This window comes from Atractosteus spatula, chromosome 2, assembly GCF_055471065.1.
Source record: "Atractosteus spatula isolate fAtrSpa1 chromosome 2, fAtrSpa1.hap1, whole genome shotgun sequence".
In the NCBI taxonomy this organism is placed as follows: Eukaryota; Metazoa; Chordata; class Actinopteri; order Semionotiformes; family Lepisosteidae; genus Atractosteus; species Atractosteus spatula.
In genome coordinates, this window is record NC_142707.1 from 42,665,534 (window position 1) to 42,685,079 (window position 19,546).

Below are 19,546 nucleotides of genomic sequence, written 5' to 3' on the forward strand. Positions count from 1 at the left end.
TCCCCTGTGTTATTCCTTGTGTATGAAAACCATGAAATTTTCAATTTTCACAATTAAAGTCTTAAAAGGATATTTTGAAATGCAAATGGGAGGCAAATACCCTAGTGTACAGCTAAACCTTATCTGTATAAATGGGCATTAAAGATTGAAAGCATACTCCCATGTTTTTGTTTTGGGAATAGAAGAGCATATGTGGCAGTCAGATCAAAATTGTCTCAGAAAGCAAATTTTCTTATTATCTAGTTTTGAGGGGTTTGTGACATGTCTTTTTTTTTTCCCTTAAAGCCTTTGGAGTTACTCTGGCACTCCCTTGATGAGTGGCTGGTTTTAATTGCTACAGAGCTGGAGAAAAACAAAAGGGATCCAGCTTCAGGTGCCAACATCACCTCCATTTTACTAAAGCAAAGAGAAGTTGATTCCTCTGCTGCGTCAGTGGTGGGTGACAATAAGGCACGTCCTCAAGCCATCACACCTGCAAGCCAGGCCCAGCTGGATGCAGAGGTGATCATTGAGGCTCCGGAGGCCTATGCTGACGGCGAGGATGTCATATCCATGACAGCCAATCGACTTAGTGCTGTCATCCAAGCCTTCTACTTGTGCTGCTCTTGTCAGATGCCTCAGGGGTAAGAGCGTTCGTGAACTGTGGAAGGAATCCACTTGCCTGTTGAATGTTCTTTGTTCCCTGAAATAGTACTTCTAAAAAATCTTGCTGTTGTGGTGTCCAGACTTTGTGTCATGTAACACTTCAGTCATAAGCTAGGATACAAATACAAGTGTCCGACACCAAACCAAAAGCAAAATGCAGCAGAAAGGTTGGAATCTGGTGCGTCATGCAGGGACTGACGCTGGTGCAAAAAAAAAAGCAAGATATTTTAAAGATGTTGTAAAAGTGGATAGTTTGGCTCTGTTTTGGGGTTTTCATTTCAGCATGACAGGGCTTTGCAAGTGTGCATTCGGAGAAATGATAACACCAAAACCTGTGATGTTACAAATCTCTTAAAGTTTCAGACCCTCTGTCAAATGCATTGAAAAGTAGTAGAAACTTAGAAAACAATGCCTGAAGAGAGTCAAATATAATCTGACTTATATTCATTTACAATACAAGGAAAGCTCTTTCTGGGGATTAGTCCTTTAAGATCTATCCCCTAGTTCCATGGAGCTCAAGCCGCTACACCATTCTTTCTTTAGGAAATCTCCCAGCCATCTGGTCAATAAGACAAGTAACTCCGTACAAACCTGTCAATATCTTTCACTTACACCTTATGACACCATAGCATATTAGGAACTGTGTCAGAAGAAATTCATTAAGGAGTGAAGTTGAAATAAGGCAAGGTCGTAGTGTGCTAAGAGTAGCTATATAAATATATAAATATGCTTTTATAACAGACTGCACAATATTGTATTAGTTGTTTTGGTTTCACAAACCTGAGCGTACAAGTTTGAAAAACAGTTAATTAAAATTTTATATAATAAACTTTTTTAGAAACATATTTTATGCTTGCATTTAAAAAGAAGATCATGCTAAAGTCTTTGCTGTTAACTTGAAACTTAAGATAACTGCCATATGGACTGTTTGACTGCCAGGTAATTAAGACTGAGATTCTGGCACCACATTTAGTACACAAGTGAATTCTCTAATTCTCTAAGTTAAATTTGTATGTTTATTCACATTAAAATTCAACATATTTGGTCCAACTGTTTGATAAACAATCTATTGCTACATTGACAATACAGGGCATCTTGGAGGTGATTGAATGTAGACCAGTCCTTTTTTGAATACACTTTCTTCAAAAAGGACTACCATTTCTAATACTCAAACATAATTTTCGATATCTGTAAAAGCAATCTTCACATGCGTATAAAGTCATAAGAAAGGTTACAAACAACAGGAAGCTGTTTGGCACCCGAGTTTTTCTTAATACCTAGCAGCATGCTGATTGAAGAATCCAATCAAGCCATTACCTGATGCATCCCAGAGAATTATCTTTAACACCATGGTTGTACAGTTTTGCTCCATTCAGTCTTGATTATCTGTGTAAAAAAGTAAATCTACTATCTCTGGTCTTTGGTCTTTGTTTCAATGATGAGTTTTAATTAGTAGTTGCAGGACTTTGAAATCTTTAAACTAATCTATTCATAATTTTATAGGTAAAAGACACAACATTTAATTTTATCCAGTGTTATTTTTTTAACAAATTGAAAGATCCTGCCTTATCCTATTGTTTGTTGGGTTCTGCTCGATCTTATATTGGACTTAGTGGTTATTGAATAATGTTTTTTTGAAGCATCTTTCAATGATTACACTGAATACTCTACATCTCTGAAAACAAATTCTATTGTATTTGAATTCCAGGTGTGTAGTTGTACAATACTTTTATTTCCAATTGGTCTCAATGCAATAAATAAAATATTTAAGTGTGCTGAAATATATTTTGTAGAATGTGTTGCGAAGAGTATCAGACTTTGATGCATCAGGAAAATAATTTATTTAACCTTCTAAAGGTAGTATATTTCTTTTATTTTATAATATGATCAAAAATGAATAGAATTTATTTTGCTTAATATTCAAGTATTGAAAACAATATTGCTGGTAATCAGGATGATTTTTTATTTTGATATATTAAGAGTTACAGTATACAACTTTTCTTTAAGCATACTGCATCCTTCCTGAGTTTTGCATGGGTTGCATTTGTGAAAGCTCTAGATTTTTGCATACATGCATTATTGCTAAATTGCTTTTAGCATTAGTACGTCTTGATTTTTTCAATGTAAGTGCAGTTTTTCCATGTTATTTCCATGTTTTCGCTTCCTTATACAGAATGACATCGCCTCGGTTCATAGAGTTTGTCTGCAAGCATGATGAAGTGCTGAAATGCTTTGTTACCAGGTGGGTGTGCAATGCCTCTCCAGCTAACGGTGTAGAAAAATAAAAAATGTAACCGTTTCAGAAGTCAGAAACATAATATGTGTTTTGTTTTTCAGAAACCCCAAAATAATTTTCAACCATTTTCACTTCCTCCTCGAGTGCCCTGAATTGATGTCGAGGTTCATGCATATCATAAAAGCCCAGGTAAAGCACCCTTATTTGAATTCAGTATCTGTTGTGCTGAATAAGTCATTTTTTCTCCAAGATTAAACTCCTGTAATCTAAAACATTCAATGCTTATCCTTTGAGGGTCAAAAGACAAATCTATAGACAATGTTTATCAAATTTAAAGCTTAATGTCGGCTTTTTTCCTGCAACTCAGCTCTATTTAAAGTCAGTTATAATTGAAAAAAAAACCCAATGTTTTATGGGCCAGCTAATGCTGAACAAACAGATCCCACTTTTCGCTGTAACACCTCACAGACTTGCAGGTGTAAAGTTATTAAGCTGTCATCTTGCCACCAAAAGGCTATCTATTTAAATCTCAAAAGGGCAGCTAATGCAGTTCACTTTCTGCAGGTGCTGCTGAGTTTCACCACACATTATACAGCCCTTTTACAAAGCTAGAGATAAAAACAGATGTGTTAACAGTAGTGTGTGGGCTACCCCAGTTATTTCAATTACAGAAAAAAGGGGAGTTGTTTGATGATTTTTTTAATGAAAAGCGAATGATATGAGATTATATAGTTGCAGCCAAAATGTCAGGTACTAACACTGTGTATGAGTTAATGATTGGCTCCCATGCCAGATTGTTTCAGTTTGTGCTACTGAAAAGGTACTGTAGCACATACCCTCTACAAAGTTATGAGGCTTTTCTCATAGAATTTAAACTGGAGTAATAGTATTTTAAAATGATATTGCCACATCCATAGACTTTGATTTAAAGATATAGGTGCTATATATTTTTTGTAGATGTCATGTCATGTCGACTGACTAAATGTGTCTCATTCCAAACAAATTTAAGTGAACACACCCTTAATAATAATAATAATTGCTTACACTTATTTAGGGCTTTTCTGTTCATACCACTCAATGCGCTTTACAGGTAATGGGGACCCCTCCACCACCACCAATGTGCAGCATCCACCTGGATGATATGACGGCAGCCATAGTGCGCCAGAACGCTCCCCACACATCAGCTATCAGTGGGGAGGAGAAACAGAGTGATTAACCCAATTCATAGATGGGTTTTATTAGGAGGCCATGATTGGTAAAGGTCAATGGGAAATTTGGCCAAGACGCCAGGGTAACACCACTGCTCTTTTCGAGAAACACACTGGGATTTTTAATGACCACAGAGAGTCAGGACCTCGGTTTTACGTCTCATCCGGAGGACAGCACCTGTTTACAGTATAGTGGCCCCATCACTATACTGTGGCTTAGGACCCACATGGACTGCAGGGTGAGCGCCCCCCACTGGTCCCATTAACACCACTTCCAGCAGCAACCTTAGTTTTTCCCAGGTCTCCCATCCTGGTAATGACCAGGCTCACACCTGCTTAGCTTCAGTGGGCTGCCAGGGTGATATGGCTGCTGGCAAAATTCAGATCCTTTAAATAACAAATCTTAACCTGGTGTTGCAAATTTTTGCCTCTGGTTAAAATTCTTCTGATTTTCCTAGTAGAAATGGTAATCTTGTAACTGTATGTTTTTCATTGTATTCTACTGAGGGGTAATATTTTGCCAATTTTCTTGTTCTCTCTAACCAAGTTAAAGAAATACCTTTGAAGAAACATTTTGAAGAATCACTCAACATGCAAGTTTTGTTTTGCATTATTATTCTGTACTTTTTAAATGTATTAATTACCACATTGGGTATCTCCAGAGCTCATTATTTAAAAGTGCCAGAACAGAGGCTAATTGTTTGAAATTGAAATGGTTTGCTCCCTTCGCCGAAGTTGTGGATGGGTAATTAACATTTGCTAATGAGCTGTCATTTTTCATGTCCTTGTTTCCTACAGCCATTCAAAGACAGATGCGAGTGGTTCTATGAGCATCTCCACGCCGGTCAGCCTGACTCTGATATGGTGCACAGACCCGTCAATGAGAACGACATTCTCCTTGTTCACAGAGGTACTTTAATGATATGCATCTTTATTAGCATTTTTATTGTGCTGAACCCAGGACTCAACACAACTAGGATTTCAAATCCTGTGCTGGATCATTTAAGACATGGTTCATTAGCTTATTAATCAGGGTTCATTAGCTTTTAATTTTTGTCCCCTAAAATCTTTCTTTGTCTTTTTAAATTATAGAACACATATGTGTCTTGCAGATCCCCCCTTTAGCATGATGGTATTGTTGACTTGGCCCATTATTATGTTAAAATATTACAAGCATTTAAATATATATTTACATGATGCATAAATGTGTTGCACACAATGTGTTCTGCAACTTCTTAATTGTAATTTCAATTTTTCATTTTTTTCTTTAAAATTGCAGAACTCCAATTCTAAAAAATATTCCTATATTATTGAGCATTCTTTTAAAAGTTAATCATTTCATTTGAAGGAAGGCATGTTTAATAATAGATTTTAATGTTTTTATATATTTGGTGTTTTTGTGGCCAAAACACTTTTCCCAGCACTGGTTTCATAAGAATGTTCTGAGAGCCCCTGTTGAAGTGAACAAAATGCCAGTTATACCAGAAAACTGTCCTTTCATCAACATACTGAACTGCCCTGAAAGCACAGTAAAAACATTTTTATTCCTTGATCACATGCCCCATCTATATTGAGAACCAATTGCTTGAATTTTAATGAAATATAAAGGAGAGGACAAATTAATTTGTTCTCTTATAGAAGAGACAACATTTACAGCACAATAAAAAATTAACAATTCCAACATAGATCTCAAAATTTACTCTGTATACATTGAATGCATAATGAAGACATTAAGTTTCCAAAATTTTTAAAACCGGTAGAGAATTGATTTTGATTTTTACTTAGATTGCTCCGCCAGCATCGTTGCAAAACGGGGTTGGGAAATTTTTGCTATTGACCTGTCATAGTTTAAAATTCTGCCATATTTTAGCTCCAATTATAAAATTCTGAAAATGTTCATCTTGCTGATATTTGGAAATCTGATAGATTCAGAATTATTGATCTTCAGTGGTTCTGACATTCGGTTTATGATGGATCTGAGGTCATTGCGGCCAATAAAAACACACGGTGTCCTCTTCCCTTTTCCGTGAAAACAAACGCACATATTTGGTGTGCCTGTCTGCAAACACAAATACGCGGAGAAATGGAGAAAGGCAGCTTTTGCGAGACGGGAACAAGCGAGAAAATTGTTGAAAAGAATGGTGCATCTTCGGTTGATTGGAAATGGTTCAGATTTTAAAAGTTGGACCACAATCAGAAAAAGAAGAGTCTGAGCAGCTACTTCTCAAAACGAAATGTCCCAGCGTCAGTTCTGCAAAATAAAAATGTTCTTAAAATGTTCGACTTCTACTTCAGTTCAATGTGAAATTTAAATTTTAAAATTAAAGAGACAACACGGTAGCTAACCAACAGTTAATAATAACCTAATAGTTAACTCCAGGCAATAAAAACTTACTCTCCAAGTCTTGTACTATCATTACCGTCCAAAATTAAAATTATACCGTGATAAAAATTTTAGGCCATATCGCCTAGCCCTAGAATGAACTATATGAGAAACTGTAGGAAACTTTTAAAACTGTAGCAAGATAAATTTTCAATTTGCAGTTATACATGATTCATTGAATATGAAACAGTTTTTATGCTCAAAATTGATTGAAGATATGTGGAATACCTCTTTTAGCAAACATTCATTCAGTTGTTACTCTTTGACACTTGATTGATAAACCAATTGTTGTGTCTTTAGGTTAGGGCAAAATATTCATGGTAACTTTACAGATCAGTAATTAAGTATTGGCTGGTAATTGCCTTGGATCCTTTATATCATATGATACCATTTTGAATGTGTATTAAATGAAAGCATTTGATTTTTTTTTCTTTATTAGAATTTGGTTCAAGGTATAAATTTGGTATTCCAAGATATTCAATGGCAGTAAATGTAGCTTAGCAGTGATGGTTCCAGTACAGCTTGTCTTGTTTGTTGGGGAGAATTTCAGGAAGAGCTTTGTAATATTTTCCCTCTGCTTTCAGACCATTTACCAAATAGATAGCGTTAGATTGGTAAAATAAGTATAAGTTGTAGGTGAGCACAATAGGCATTCTTTCTTGCCTTATTTTGTGTATGCCTTTTAACATAGTTTAGAGTTCCAAAGTCTGCTCCCTTACCTTGTGTAAAACCTGGACAATAAGTAACATAGACTGCCAGGTAGTGGTAGGGCTGTGGGGTCATAATTGGAAGGTTGGAGGTTCACCTTTCAGGTGCAGCACTGCTGTTGTACCCCTGACCAAGATACTCCATTTACTTTGCTTCGGTAAATTGCCCAGTCTAAATAGTCACAATTCTTAGTGGCTTTGGACAATATCATCACCAATTAAATAATACAGCATAGTAAGCAAGTGTACCTCTAGTAACCCAGTACTCAATGGCATAACAGGGAATAGAAGCTCCTAGTCATGAACTGGCACAGAGGCACTCTTGGGTTGAAGAAGAAGTGCATATCAGCAGTTGTAACTGCGACTGGGATCAGCCCGGCTCACCCTTTTTGGGGAGGGGGATAGGAAACATGCCCTAAACATAGTCTCCCTCATCACTCCCTATTGGGTAGCCTTGTGGATATCACCTTTCTGCAAGATATGGTAAGAGAAAACATGAAGAAAGGCAACATCAGTATAAACTCCAGGAAAATTATGGTTCTTAATTGAACTGGATGCAGAAGAATATCTGGAATGGAGCATAGCACTTTTAGACCCAAAAATATCAGCATGTGGAAGTACAGTGAGAATGATACTCTTATGAAAGGCTCACCATTGCTATATTGTGCTGTACGTGACCAGATATCTTCCAAGACAACACCTCAGACACTACGGATTGCATGCATAGGCTGCTGTGCCTATGATCTGGATATTCCCCAACACAGTGATGGAGTTCTGAGGGGTTCCAAAGCTTCATGTCCTACTACTGTAGGTCCTTCTAGGGGCTTGCAGTCTGACGCACTGTCTGATGGATAAGTGGGGTCCCTTTGCCTTGATAGAAGACTACAAGGAAGTTTTCTGTGCTCTCAAGGAGGTTCTCTCCCTGCCCCTAGTTCTGGCTGACAGCACCCTCACCAGACCCTGCTTGTGAGGAGCCCCTACTTCTAGACACCAGTTTCAGTGTTTTGGGCACTGGGGCAGTGCTTGGTGCAAGGGCAGTCTGATGGACAACAGGTGATAGTCTACTTCAACCAGAGTTTGAATTATCCCGAATGGAACTACTCCATCTCACACCCAGGAAACTAGATGTCTCTTCAGCAGCCTAAGGGTGTTGCTGTAGGCTGTGAGTGGAGAAGCTTTCACAACAGAATTCCTCTGGACTAAATAATTCAAACCTGCACTTGGGCTCTCGGTTTGTTGGACTTAGCCCCCAATGTAAATAGTTAAGATCATTAAGCTTTGGTTGCCCATGTTTGTGGTTATGGTTGATCAATTCACTCTACAATACTTTTTGTTTGTCCTGCAGTGCCATGTGCTTGCCTATTGATGAAGTCATGGCAAATAAAAATGTTTTGACAGGATGCATACTCCCAGCAGTAAAAAAACACAGTATTTAGATTTATTAGTAGAGATTGAGATGTTGTTTAAAAAAATACTTCTACTAATTGTCTTCCTCACAAGTATTATAAAACACTAAAGAATCTAAAGAATATCAGTTTTGCACAAAATATATATTTTGCAACTACCATAGGGGACATTGTTCAATTATTTTAATTGTGATTTAAGAAAATAATATCAAAGTCATTGCCATTCCAAATACAAATGGCCTTGGAGATTGTTTCGCAGAAGCATATTCAGAATTTCTTAAATTCTTTTCAGCTGTGCTTGACTAACTGGATTATGGAAATGAAATATGTTTAATTGGCAACAGGAGGTTCTCTCAGTGATTCTTAGGGCATCACACATGCATTCTGTAGAACTATTTTATCTTTGTGGTTCACTAAGCTAAATTACCATAATGTCAGGTTGCCCTCTGTACCATAAACACACTTAGACAAGACATAAAGCCCCTTGGAAGTAAACAAGAATGTCCTTTTCTAGGTGAGGTATTGATAGATATCCTTGTGAAGTGAGTCATTCTTTACTTACCTAAGGCACTCAATAATCTGAAAACATCACACTTACATTGTAAACCCCATGGTTGCTGTGCATGGCTGGTGCCATGGTTTTGTTTACATAGGCCTGAAGCCAAATTAGCAGAGTCGATAAACTTTTCTTAAACAATATTTCAAACCAAATCTTATATCTGACAGGGACTGAATTGGAGAAAACAGCAATGTGCTGGTTAGGGCAAGGCTCTTAATTGTATCCAGCCTTTTTCAAAAGAGTAAAATCAAACATTTTTCCCTAAATGTTTTTTTCTAACAAAATGCCTACACCCCAAAAACAGGCCCCCAAAATTCTCAGACTTACACATTCTTACACCAGTACTCATAGGGGCATATCTAAATTCTTCCTGATACTTTATGATTTTCAGTGGGACAAGATCAGGGCTTGTGTTACAGGTCCCAGCAATACAAGCATGGGATCGCTGTAACTATAAATATGGAGTATTGAGAGGGCATTAGCTTCAGTGTTTTCATTGTCACTCATTTATTCTAAACTAACAAAGTGACGTACGCAACAAAGAATAGTTATCAGCTCCACTGCTACGTAAAGAGAAACTTTGCATATATTCAGAGATAACAAACTCGAACATCACATGTAACATAAATATATTGTAACGCTTCGGGGTTCACGTGGGCGTCCTAGCCGCTGCCGCATCAGGTCAGCCCCCCACTGTCGGGGACTCGAACCCGGGCCTCAGGCGTCACTCAACAGGGGCCCGTCCTCTTGAGCAAAAGGGAAATCTCCCTTCATCCCAGTGGCTGCGGCCCCTGCTATTCACAGGGAAGGGCGGTGACGTCACCACTCTGGTAAGCTGGCTCAGCTCTCGCAAGCAATGGAGGCCGTATGCGTTACAATATTATTACTAACCTGTGAATAAGAAGTATTGAGAGGAGACAGTTAGCTTCAGTGTTGTCATCACCCCTCATTTATTTAAACTAAGAGCATGACTTAGTAACCCTTCCTATGTCTGCTCTCCTGAAGGAAAGTTTCCAGTCTCAAGATGCACTATAGTGAATTGAAGGAAGGACTGAACACATCCAGTATTACCGTACCATGAATCAAATCTTATCTACCCCTTTCACTTGCATGCAATCTCTTGTTATATGTTCAAGCATAACTTTTGTTATCTGCTTCTTAGAAATGTTCTTTGTTCTGAATGTTTCAGTTCCTGCAGTTGGTACCCTTTATTTTACAGTCTGCTGCTGTGGATTTGCTTTGCAGCTCATTTTTCCTTTTGCAAAATTTTAATGAGTGCATGCTGTTCTTGCAAGCTTTGAAAAGTCCGGTGTCACCAAAGTTTCAGTGTCACCAGAGAGAACAAACTGATATGAATTTGGTGTATATTAGCAGCTTTCAGTAGCATATATGAACCACAGTTGTTGCAAATTAAGTATGAATAGCGCATTGTTTCAGACACTTCTTATGCAGTATTATATGATATTAAAAATACGTTTCTCAAAATTGAATGTCAAGTTGAGAATATGTTTTAATTGACTTGGTTCAGGCTGCTATTACAGTACTAAATCCACTCTTCTTACTGCTTTCAGATTGTTGTTTTTCTTCAAAACATAATCACTGCACATGCAGCAGTCAGTGAAGTGATCTCATCCACTTTGTTTCTTTCTGTGCTATGGCTAATTGCTGGCAAGTTCATGGTTTTCTAAAGGGAGATATACGATTTCATGCTGACACTGTATGCATATTAAAAATGGAAAATTCAAAATCTCTAATCTCTTCAATATAATACATTTTCTTCATATATAATAATAAATGAAAATTATTAGAATACCTATTTTCCTCTGTGGTTTGATTTGTTGTGAACGATACTATTTAATAAAATATTAGTTTTCCAGATAGGCACAAAGTGTTCAGTTTGTACAATATTACTTGTGACTGTAATATGCAAATAATTTCAAATATCATAAGAAATTGTATCACTGTAAACTGGGTGAGAATTTTTTGTTTGTTTTTGGTAGCTCTTTGCATGATTTATGGAGTTATGATTCATTTGTAAATATTTCAAAATTGTTATTGTGCTATTTAACATAGAAAGATGCTATCTTGGCAGATAATTCATAATTCCAAGAAGGCAATCCAAAGACTAAAAACATTTCCAAGAACTGTTGAAATGTGGTTACATTTGACTTCAATTCATATACTGTGTATTTGGTTAAAACGGTAACTGCAGTGGGTTAATATATTTTGCATGGAAAGCTTCATAAATGACAAGTGAACGTGTTCTAATAAGTCTGAATTTTGCCATAAGCAATACTGTGGTCCTGGCATATGTTATTACAGATGACTAAAATGTTATGGATGAGGGTAGGCGTGCAAAGTATTTACATACTGTTTAGCAGCAAAATATGCTGTCTATGTTTCTGACCCTCAAGCTGAGATATAGAACCCTTGGTACTCAGGCAAGAAAAACCAGCAGACACAAATGCACAAAGAATAAAACAGAAAAAAATCTATTCATCCATTTTCTAGCAACTTCATCCAGTACAGGATCCAGGTTTTTGCCGGAGCCTATCCTGGCAAGCAATGGTTGCAAGGCAGGATACACCCTGGGTGGGACACCATTCCATCACAGGACATGCACAGACACAAACAGACACACACACTCACACCAGGTCAGTTTTCCCAGAAGCTTATTAACCTACCAGTATGTCTTTGGACTGCGGATGGAAACCGGAGTACCCAGAGGAAACCCACACAGATCTCCACACAGATAGTGCCCCAAGAATTGAACCCAGAACCCAAGTGTTGTGAGGTGGCAATGCTAACCACTGTGCCACCCCAAAGGGTTCTTTAATAAATTAGTACCTTATTTAAAGAATTGAAGATGAAATTATTGACTAAATTTATTACATTATTACATTGTTCTTTAAGTGGATTTCTTCCTGGACAGACCTTTATAGAAAAGATAGAGATTTTTTTTATTTAAAAGCACTGAATTTTGCTGGTCTAATTGCTTAGCAAAAAAGAAAAAGTTCCTTTTTGTATTACTGCTGGAAATATTTTAGAAGTACTCTTGTGTTGGAGATGCATATTTGACTGCCAGGGTTTAGATCAAATTTAGTAGATTGTTAAAATATTTAAGAAAAGAAAACTTCCATGGTTACCACAACCACTTTTTATTTAATTAGGCTAATACTTTAAGAACATTGTGCCCGATTCCCAAATCAGATATTTGCGTGAGTTTTTTTTCTTAAATATCCTTCTGAAAAACAGTGTTACAGCAAAACTTAACATTTTAAGCATTTGACTAAATGTATCCCCAGGTGGTCCGGCAGCATGTAGAAAGACCCCTAATTGGGATGATTAAAATTAAACTTTAACAGGAGCAATAATTTTTTATTGACAGTGCACTGGGAATAGAGAAGCCTGTATTGTTTCATTTTATCTTCAAAGTGTATCAATGAACAATTCATATGTAAAAGATTAGCTTCTTATTGCTACATTGTTATAAACATTACAGCAATGTACTTAAATAGTATTGTTTCATTTGAATAGTTTTCGTTTTGATCACCAGAGAACCCTCATTTAAATAAAAACAAAGTTAGCTGTTTTATTTTGCAGAATCTATTTTCCGGAGCAGCTGTGAAGTTGTGTCTAAATCAAGTAATGAGAAGTTGAAGCAAGGGATTGCAGTGCGTTTCCATGGAGAAGAAGGGATGGTGGGTAAACACACAGAAAATATTCTGAGATAAAAGACAATTAAATGAGATGACATGCAGGGAGTTTGCAAGGCTGAGTCAAGCCGGCAGAAGCAAATTTAGGAAATGACAAAAAAAAAATCAAACAAATTAGCCCATTTTCTCTGCCCTATGATTCTATTTTTTTCCTGTCACAACACCTCAAGGTTTGTTTGGAAATAAAGGCACCACAGCTAAACCTTGACTTTTTAACACTTTAATCTCTAGTCTCAGGAGCAGTTGGCCATATTGCGTTGTGCTATGTTTGTACTTCAGTGAAATTAAAAGGTTGTATAAGAAAACACATTGGTAATTAAAGTAAAGCAGTAATGCTTAAAGAGCTGATTTGAAAAAAGGATAAGATACATGAATACATACATAGTTGATTTTATTGAGGACAGCATGCTATAGTTTTCATTCAGTATTCAGATGCAGTAGAATAATGAGGAACTCGAAGTATACTGAAAGCAAGAGCTTCCATACAGGTGAGGCTCATATGTGACTTAAGCAAATGATATCCTATGCTGAGGGCCATCTATAAAAAATATTGTTTGCATATGGAGAGTTTAATGAAATCTGGGGGGCATTTGGCATATATTGTCCAATACAGCTTAACAAAACACATACTCCAGGATTGTGATATCTGTACAAGGTACAAGGCAAAACAGGCAAGCAGCTGCAAATTAAGTAACTGCAATGTCTGTTGAGAACACCATAGAGTGGGATACCATAGTGGGGCTCATTTTCTGGAACAATGCCGGAGACTGCTATTTCCAGCTCCAACAGCCGGGCATGTGTTTATTGACTTTTCAGTAAACAGAAGAATGGTGCTGCATCCCTCCTACTGAATTCCAGATGCTGGTAGCCTCTATTTCACAATGCATACAGGTTGTAGTGGATGTACGTGGTGGCCCATCACCCTAATCATTGAGTTTACCTTGCTGATTCAATTTTGTGCCCACTGCCTGAATATGCGTGCATATAAATTATGGATTTGTAAAAAATTGTTAATGTAGTACAAAGCTGGTGAGTATAGGAGCAGAAACTACATCAGAAAGTGCAAGTGACATACAATTCACATTTAAATTTTAATGTTTGAATTCTTAGCTTTTGTTGAATTTATTCAAATATGTAAAGATTCACAATGGCCTTCACCCAATTTACTTCAATTTAAATCGTCAAAGCCCAAATTCAGAGAATCCTTCAACTTTGTAATGCGTTATATTGTTGTTGAGATAAGTAATCTAGGTCACAAGCTGACTTGGAGGTCATCAAACGAAAGTATTTTCAAATCCATAATTGCAAAGCTAGTTCCTTTCATGACACAGCATTAATGAAGGTTATGTGGCCAGTGTATGTAATAACTCACTAGTGTAGAAGTAAAGAATGCTATGTACTGTGCAGAATCCAATTCAAAATGTAGGAGCATTACTTATAGAGGGGCTAAAAAACCCAGCTGGCTCAGGGATCCCAGATAATACCTTATGTTATCATGTAACTTTTCAGAAGGGTGTAGCCAAAAGAAGCAAAACTCTTTCAACTGCAAAGCTCAACAGAAAAATACAAAGCAACCCAAACCCCCTCTGAAGTACATGGGATATGTTAGATTTCCTAAGCAGCAGTCGGCTGGAATGGATAACAAAGGAGAGTCTTTTTTCCTTATTGCTTTGGGGCTCTGTCTTCAGGATCCACATGCCTTTCAGATGTCTCTTACTTTCTGAGGGTCTGCAGGGGGTATGAATGGTGAATGATGGACACACTGTTTGCGCCCTGTCTTTGATGGTCTTTGTTCTTATAACATTTTGATATCCTCTGTTGCCAGGGCCAGGGTGTTGTACGTGAATGGTTTGATATCCTGTCCAATGAGATCATTAACCCAGATTATGCCTTGTTTACACAGTCTGCTGATGGTAAGTGAGTTTGACTAAACTGCTAAAGTTTTATTTTTTAAATATGTTTTTTTTTACAAATACCACTGTAGCTGCTCAGGAACCATATTTTTTATTCAGTGCCTGGAGTAATATCTGACCTTGAATTTGGTAGGTCTAATGCTAGGCTTCTGTTTATAATATAGTAACTTTAACATGTAACTTTTAGTGAGTACTGTCTCTTTGGATGACTGCAGTAAAGCATTAGAAATTCTTTCCATCTTGTTCGTTAATATGAAGGGAAAATGGCTGACAATGATTGAACACCACAGATGTTTGTATCCTGAACCATAATCTTTAGCAGCGAAATATGAAATGGTTCCCTGGTGGGATGTGTCAGTTTATGGTTATCTACCAGAGGATGTTACATAGTGCCCTTAGCAGTCTTTTATTATGTTTGAATAGAAATATAATTAAGACTTGTCAGCCATTTAGAAATTTGCATCTAGAACTTCTTCCAATCTTTCACAGTGCCAGGATTGTTCTCTGTACTTTTCTCTAATTTTGGGTTTATGTGAGAGATTCTAGCAACATATACATAAGGTCAGAAAAAAGGTTTTTGTTCATGTTGTTTAAAATGTGTTATATAGAATTATGTATGGTAAGATATAAAATTCTTAATGTAATATGAGATCCATATCTGCATCGTAACTGTCACAATTTATTCTCAGTATTCTTACACTGATGCCTATCTTTAATTTTAGTCAACTTAGTTGACTAAAATTACCTTATTCTTAGTTATCTTATTTCTTTCCTTTCATGTAGTTTGTGTTTTCACTTTCTATTGAATATTTTTATGAATTGTTCTCAGTGATGTAATTTTCTCCGGAATATGAAAGTATTTTTCATTTGTATTTGAAATTAAAATGTTCTAAAATGCCTTAGGCATTGAAAAGTACAAGAATTAAGAAAAATATATTAGAAATACAAGCTACTGCATGAGCATGAAATTATTTAATGGAAGTGCTTGAAACTTGGCTAAATGAAAATGATAGAAATGGTACTCTGTTAAATGAATAGGTACTTATATATTTAGAAAGATAGTCTCAACAGAAGAGGTAGCAGGAAAGTATTAAATGTCTGAAATATTCTGAAAGCATTGGAATGTAATGTAAAAGAAAGAAATGTCTCATTTATTTTTATGAGAATCATTAACATAAAACTAAAAAAAACTTTATTATACTGTACAATGAACCCCAAAATACATGTACTTAGAGGAACACTAAATAATGAGGTATATCCCCTATCCTAAATAGTTTGGGAAAGCCTGCTAAATATACAAAAGGTTGGATTTTAAAGACAAGTGTAGTTAAATTATCAGCTATCGTCATTTTTGTTGTAGCCAATAACATGCTGTGTCGTTTTGCTGCATAGAAATTGTGATGTGTAAACAGTGAGACAAGTGTGTATGTGCTGTAGAGTGAAGATTGTGATCAATATCTACTGTACATATCAATATCTTAACAAAAGAGTGAAGTTTATAATTACGGTGTCTGATAATAACAAGACTGCAAACAACACTGAGGATGAAAAAGCAAAAGAAGACAATTCTGTGGCAATGCTACTGATATTTTAACCATTTTAAAGATATTAATCCAATATATCTGTATTTTGCAGCAGAAACAGTAGGAATAAAATGTAATTTGATTGAATTAGATTTTAATTAGTGATTGACATGGCTTAGCTACTACAGCTGTTCATATTGGCTGCTAACATCTAGTTTACCTTGAATAGCTGTGATCAGGTTTTTTCGAAGAGTTTAATCAATTATAATAAAATATTCCCAAATAACAAGCTCGATACTAATAAGAGTCCAAGTTGTTATAGTAGTAAAAATTAATAATGGAGGTTTTGAAATTGTTGGTGCTTAGAACATTTATAAATGCTCTACAAAGTTTACACAGCAATGCACTCCAATTATGCAGTGTGGAGGTAACACTGGTGACTATTTCAGTACAACAAATTTGATCGACATAATCATGGTACATTACTTATGACTCATGATTTTCTGAAGATGTGAATGTCAAACACATGTCAAAGCAGTTATATTTGCTTTAAACACTACAACATTCAGAGGACTTTCTTTGTGAAAACCCTGGGGAAATACAAATGAGCATGTATTATTTTAATGAAAATGAGAACAACTACTAAAATGAACTGCCACACTTTCTTTTTTAGGTTCTTTTTTGACTTGATCTGGAATGTTTGCCTGTGTAATTTGCATTTTGTTTTGAAGCTAGCTGAAAACCTATTCATAAATAGCAAAATTATTAGGCTAAGGTTAGAAAAAGAACTTGCATTTTAAAAAGTAGACTATGCTGGTTTATGGTAAAGGTAGTAATAATGTTTGCATGTACAATATATAGTGTCAGTTATCAGTTAGTAAGATGTGCCTCCTCACATTTGAGACTGTTCTTGCTAGTTGTATTGTTTCGATAGTTTGAAATCAAATCCCTGTTAAGGAATTTAATGCGTAATTACCAGAAGAGAAAAACTATTGCTACTTTTATATGCTATAGGCTTTATTGTTACAGGTATTTGGTTAGCGTGTGGCTAGCATAAACTGAGACAACAATGCAAGTGTTATGCAAAAAAAATCGTAATAACTGTAATTGTGTACAGGTAGTATAGATACAGAACATTAAAGGAAAACCACTGATTTATCTTCAATATTTACTTTTTCACTGTCCTGCTCTTGCCACCACTTACTTGGTTGACAAACAATGTCCTAGGGATAAAATGTGTTGCGTGTTTTTTGTGGAAAAACCATTGCACTCCAGCTTCCCCACACATCTTGAAGGAATGCAAACATGTTGACCAAGGATGTCTCATTGTGTTGCAGTCTTCATCTGCCAGAACTGCTGTTGAGATACTTCTTATGGTTCATCATTTTCATCCTTTTCTGCCGTTGAGCACTTGGTTACCGGAGCGCTGTTTGCTAAGTATGTAGGATGCAGAAATCTTTGACAGTAACCAAAAAAGCCCCAGGGTTTCATCATATCAATAATAACTTACTGTGATTCTGTTAAATAACTTTGCCAGTGATTGGCAAAGATAAAGGGTTGGGCTTAGGATTCCTGTAGACCTATTCCATAGAATAGCCTGTGAGGAATGTTGCTCAAGAAGTAGCAACATGATAAAGAAGAGATGTGATGGTTGTAAGAGACACAGGAGTCTAGAGTGACATTGAGGTTGTTGATAGAGGAGGGTGATAGGGTGGCGATGGAAACTGCTGGACAAGTCAGAGTTTGTGAAGTTGAGTTTAAGATAATGATAGTGATTCCAGGATGAGCTGCCTGTGAAACATGCAGAAATACAGGACGATACATGATTAACAGTGGGTGGAAAAGAGAACAATTTGAGCATCACCAGATTAAAAATGCTATGAAAAGAGTGTGGGAGGAGATGATAGGACCTAGAGAGTTGTTGCAAAGGAAATGCAATTAATTTAAAATGCTGAGAGGAAAGGAGCTAATGGTAAAATATGTTTAAGCTTGTTGAGATTTTCTTTGGTAATCTTCACAAAACAGGTTAAATAATAGATCATTATGAGTACTATAATATTTTATTCCTTCAGATTGCTGCATTTGGGAGAAAGACGATTAAGCAGAGTTTAATATTCTAAGAAGATAATAACCCCAAATAACTCTTGCTGGCTTGTTTGCTTTTGAGCTCTTTTGTGTGAGATTTTTACAATAATAGATAGTAAAGTTAGTTATACTGCAAATCGAGTTATATCCCAGAAATAAAGGAATACAGAAAAATAGCTATGGCCTCACTACAAACTGGAGATTGATAAGAAAATAAATGGGCTTTGAAAACAGTTACATAGATGTGTAGACTTTTGTTGGTATAACCCAGCAGCAAATTTGTTTAGACATTAGATATTCTGCTGCTGACTGTAAACAGGGTGATCATGAAGTTCAATAGGAGTGAATAGGTAAGTATTTATGTGTCCTAGACACCCAAATCCAGAAGACAAGACACTTTGTGCTGTGAAAAGGAGTGTGGAAAACAAAAATTGACAATTAACTGCTAAAGTGGTAGAACATATGCAAGGCAGTCTCCAGACATTAGTTCCACAGCATGAGGTAAAATGGGAGAGCAGCAAGACATAAACTATACTTCATGTCAACTATTTACTGTGGTTTGCAAAAAAGATGGCACATTCTTCCCTGACGTTTTGGAAATCTTACATCTAGGTATATATAGCGCTCAAATAGCCTTCGTGTATTTGAGTAATACAATCATATTAACATACTTGAGCTGAACCATCTGCAAACAAAAAGGGGAATTTGTAAAACTGTGTTTTATAATTTGAGCTACTGGATGATCTTAAAAAAGGCAATAGTATTTTTGAAGAAGTGATACTGTCTAACCAATATATCAGTTCTCAAGAAGGGACTTATGAATATTAATTCCCATAAATCACATTATGTTTTAATTCACTCCAAAATCACATTATTTTAGGGAAGCCGTTTACACTGCTTTTAGATTACTAAACTGGTAAGGAAGCCTGTGCATCACAGTTCTGCCCCGACCTGGCCATTCACGAGATGTGATGAATAAATCCACTCCCTGGTCTTCATGATAGTGAAAGTATTTCAGGAATTGACTACAGCCCTGCAGATCAGGTTTGTTAAGCTCATTCATATACGTGATGCATAACTGAGTAAGACATTGGATGGCACCATGAAGTATTGATCACATTTGTACTTTTTCAGTGCTATGAATGGTCCTTTTTTAATCGTTCAA

At 36.3% G+C, this 19,546-nt stretch overlaps 1 protein-coding gene across 3 annotated transcripts in view; it reads left to right on the forward strand.

Annotated features, from left to right (window-relative positions):
- hace1 (HECT domain and ankyrin repeat containing E3 ubiquitin protein ligase 1) overlaps window positions 1-19,546 on the forward strand; it is a 58,533-nt gene that overhangs the window by 19,517 nt on the left and 19,470 nt on the right. For all 3 annotated transcript variants that reach the window (XM_088938226.1, XM_088938234.1, XM_088938243.1), the window contains exons 12-17: window positions 286-623; window positions 2,819-2,887; window positions 2,983-3,070; window positions 4,888-4,999; window positions 12,748-12,845; window positions 14,686-14,773. In XM_088938226.1, the coding sequence (XP_088794352.1) occupies window positions 286-623; window positions 2,819-2,887; window positions 2,983-3,070; window positions 4,888-4,999; window positions 12,748-12,845; window positions 14,686-14,773 (793 nt within the window). The remainder of the gene's footprint in view (window positions 1-285; window positions 624-2,818; window positions 2,888-2,982; window positions 3,071-4,887; window positions 5,000-12,747; window positions 12,846-14,685; window positions 14,774-19,546) is intronic.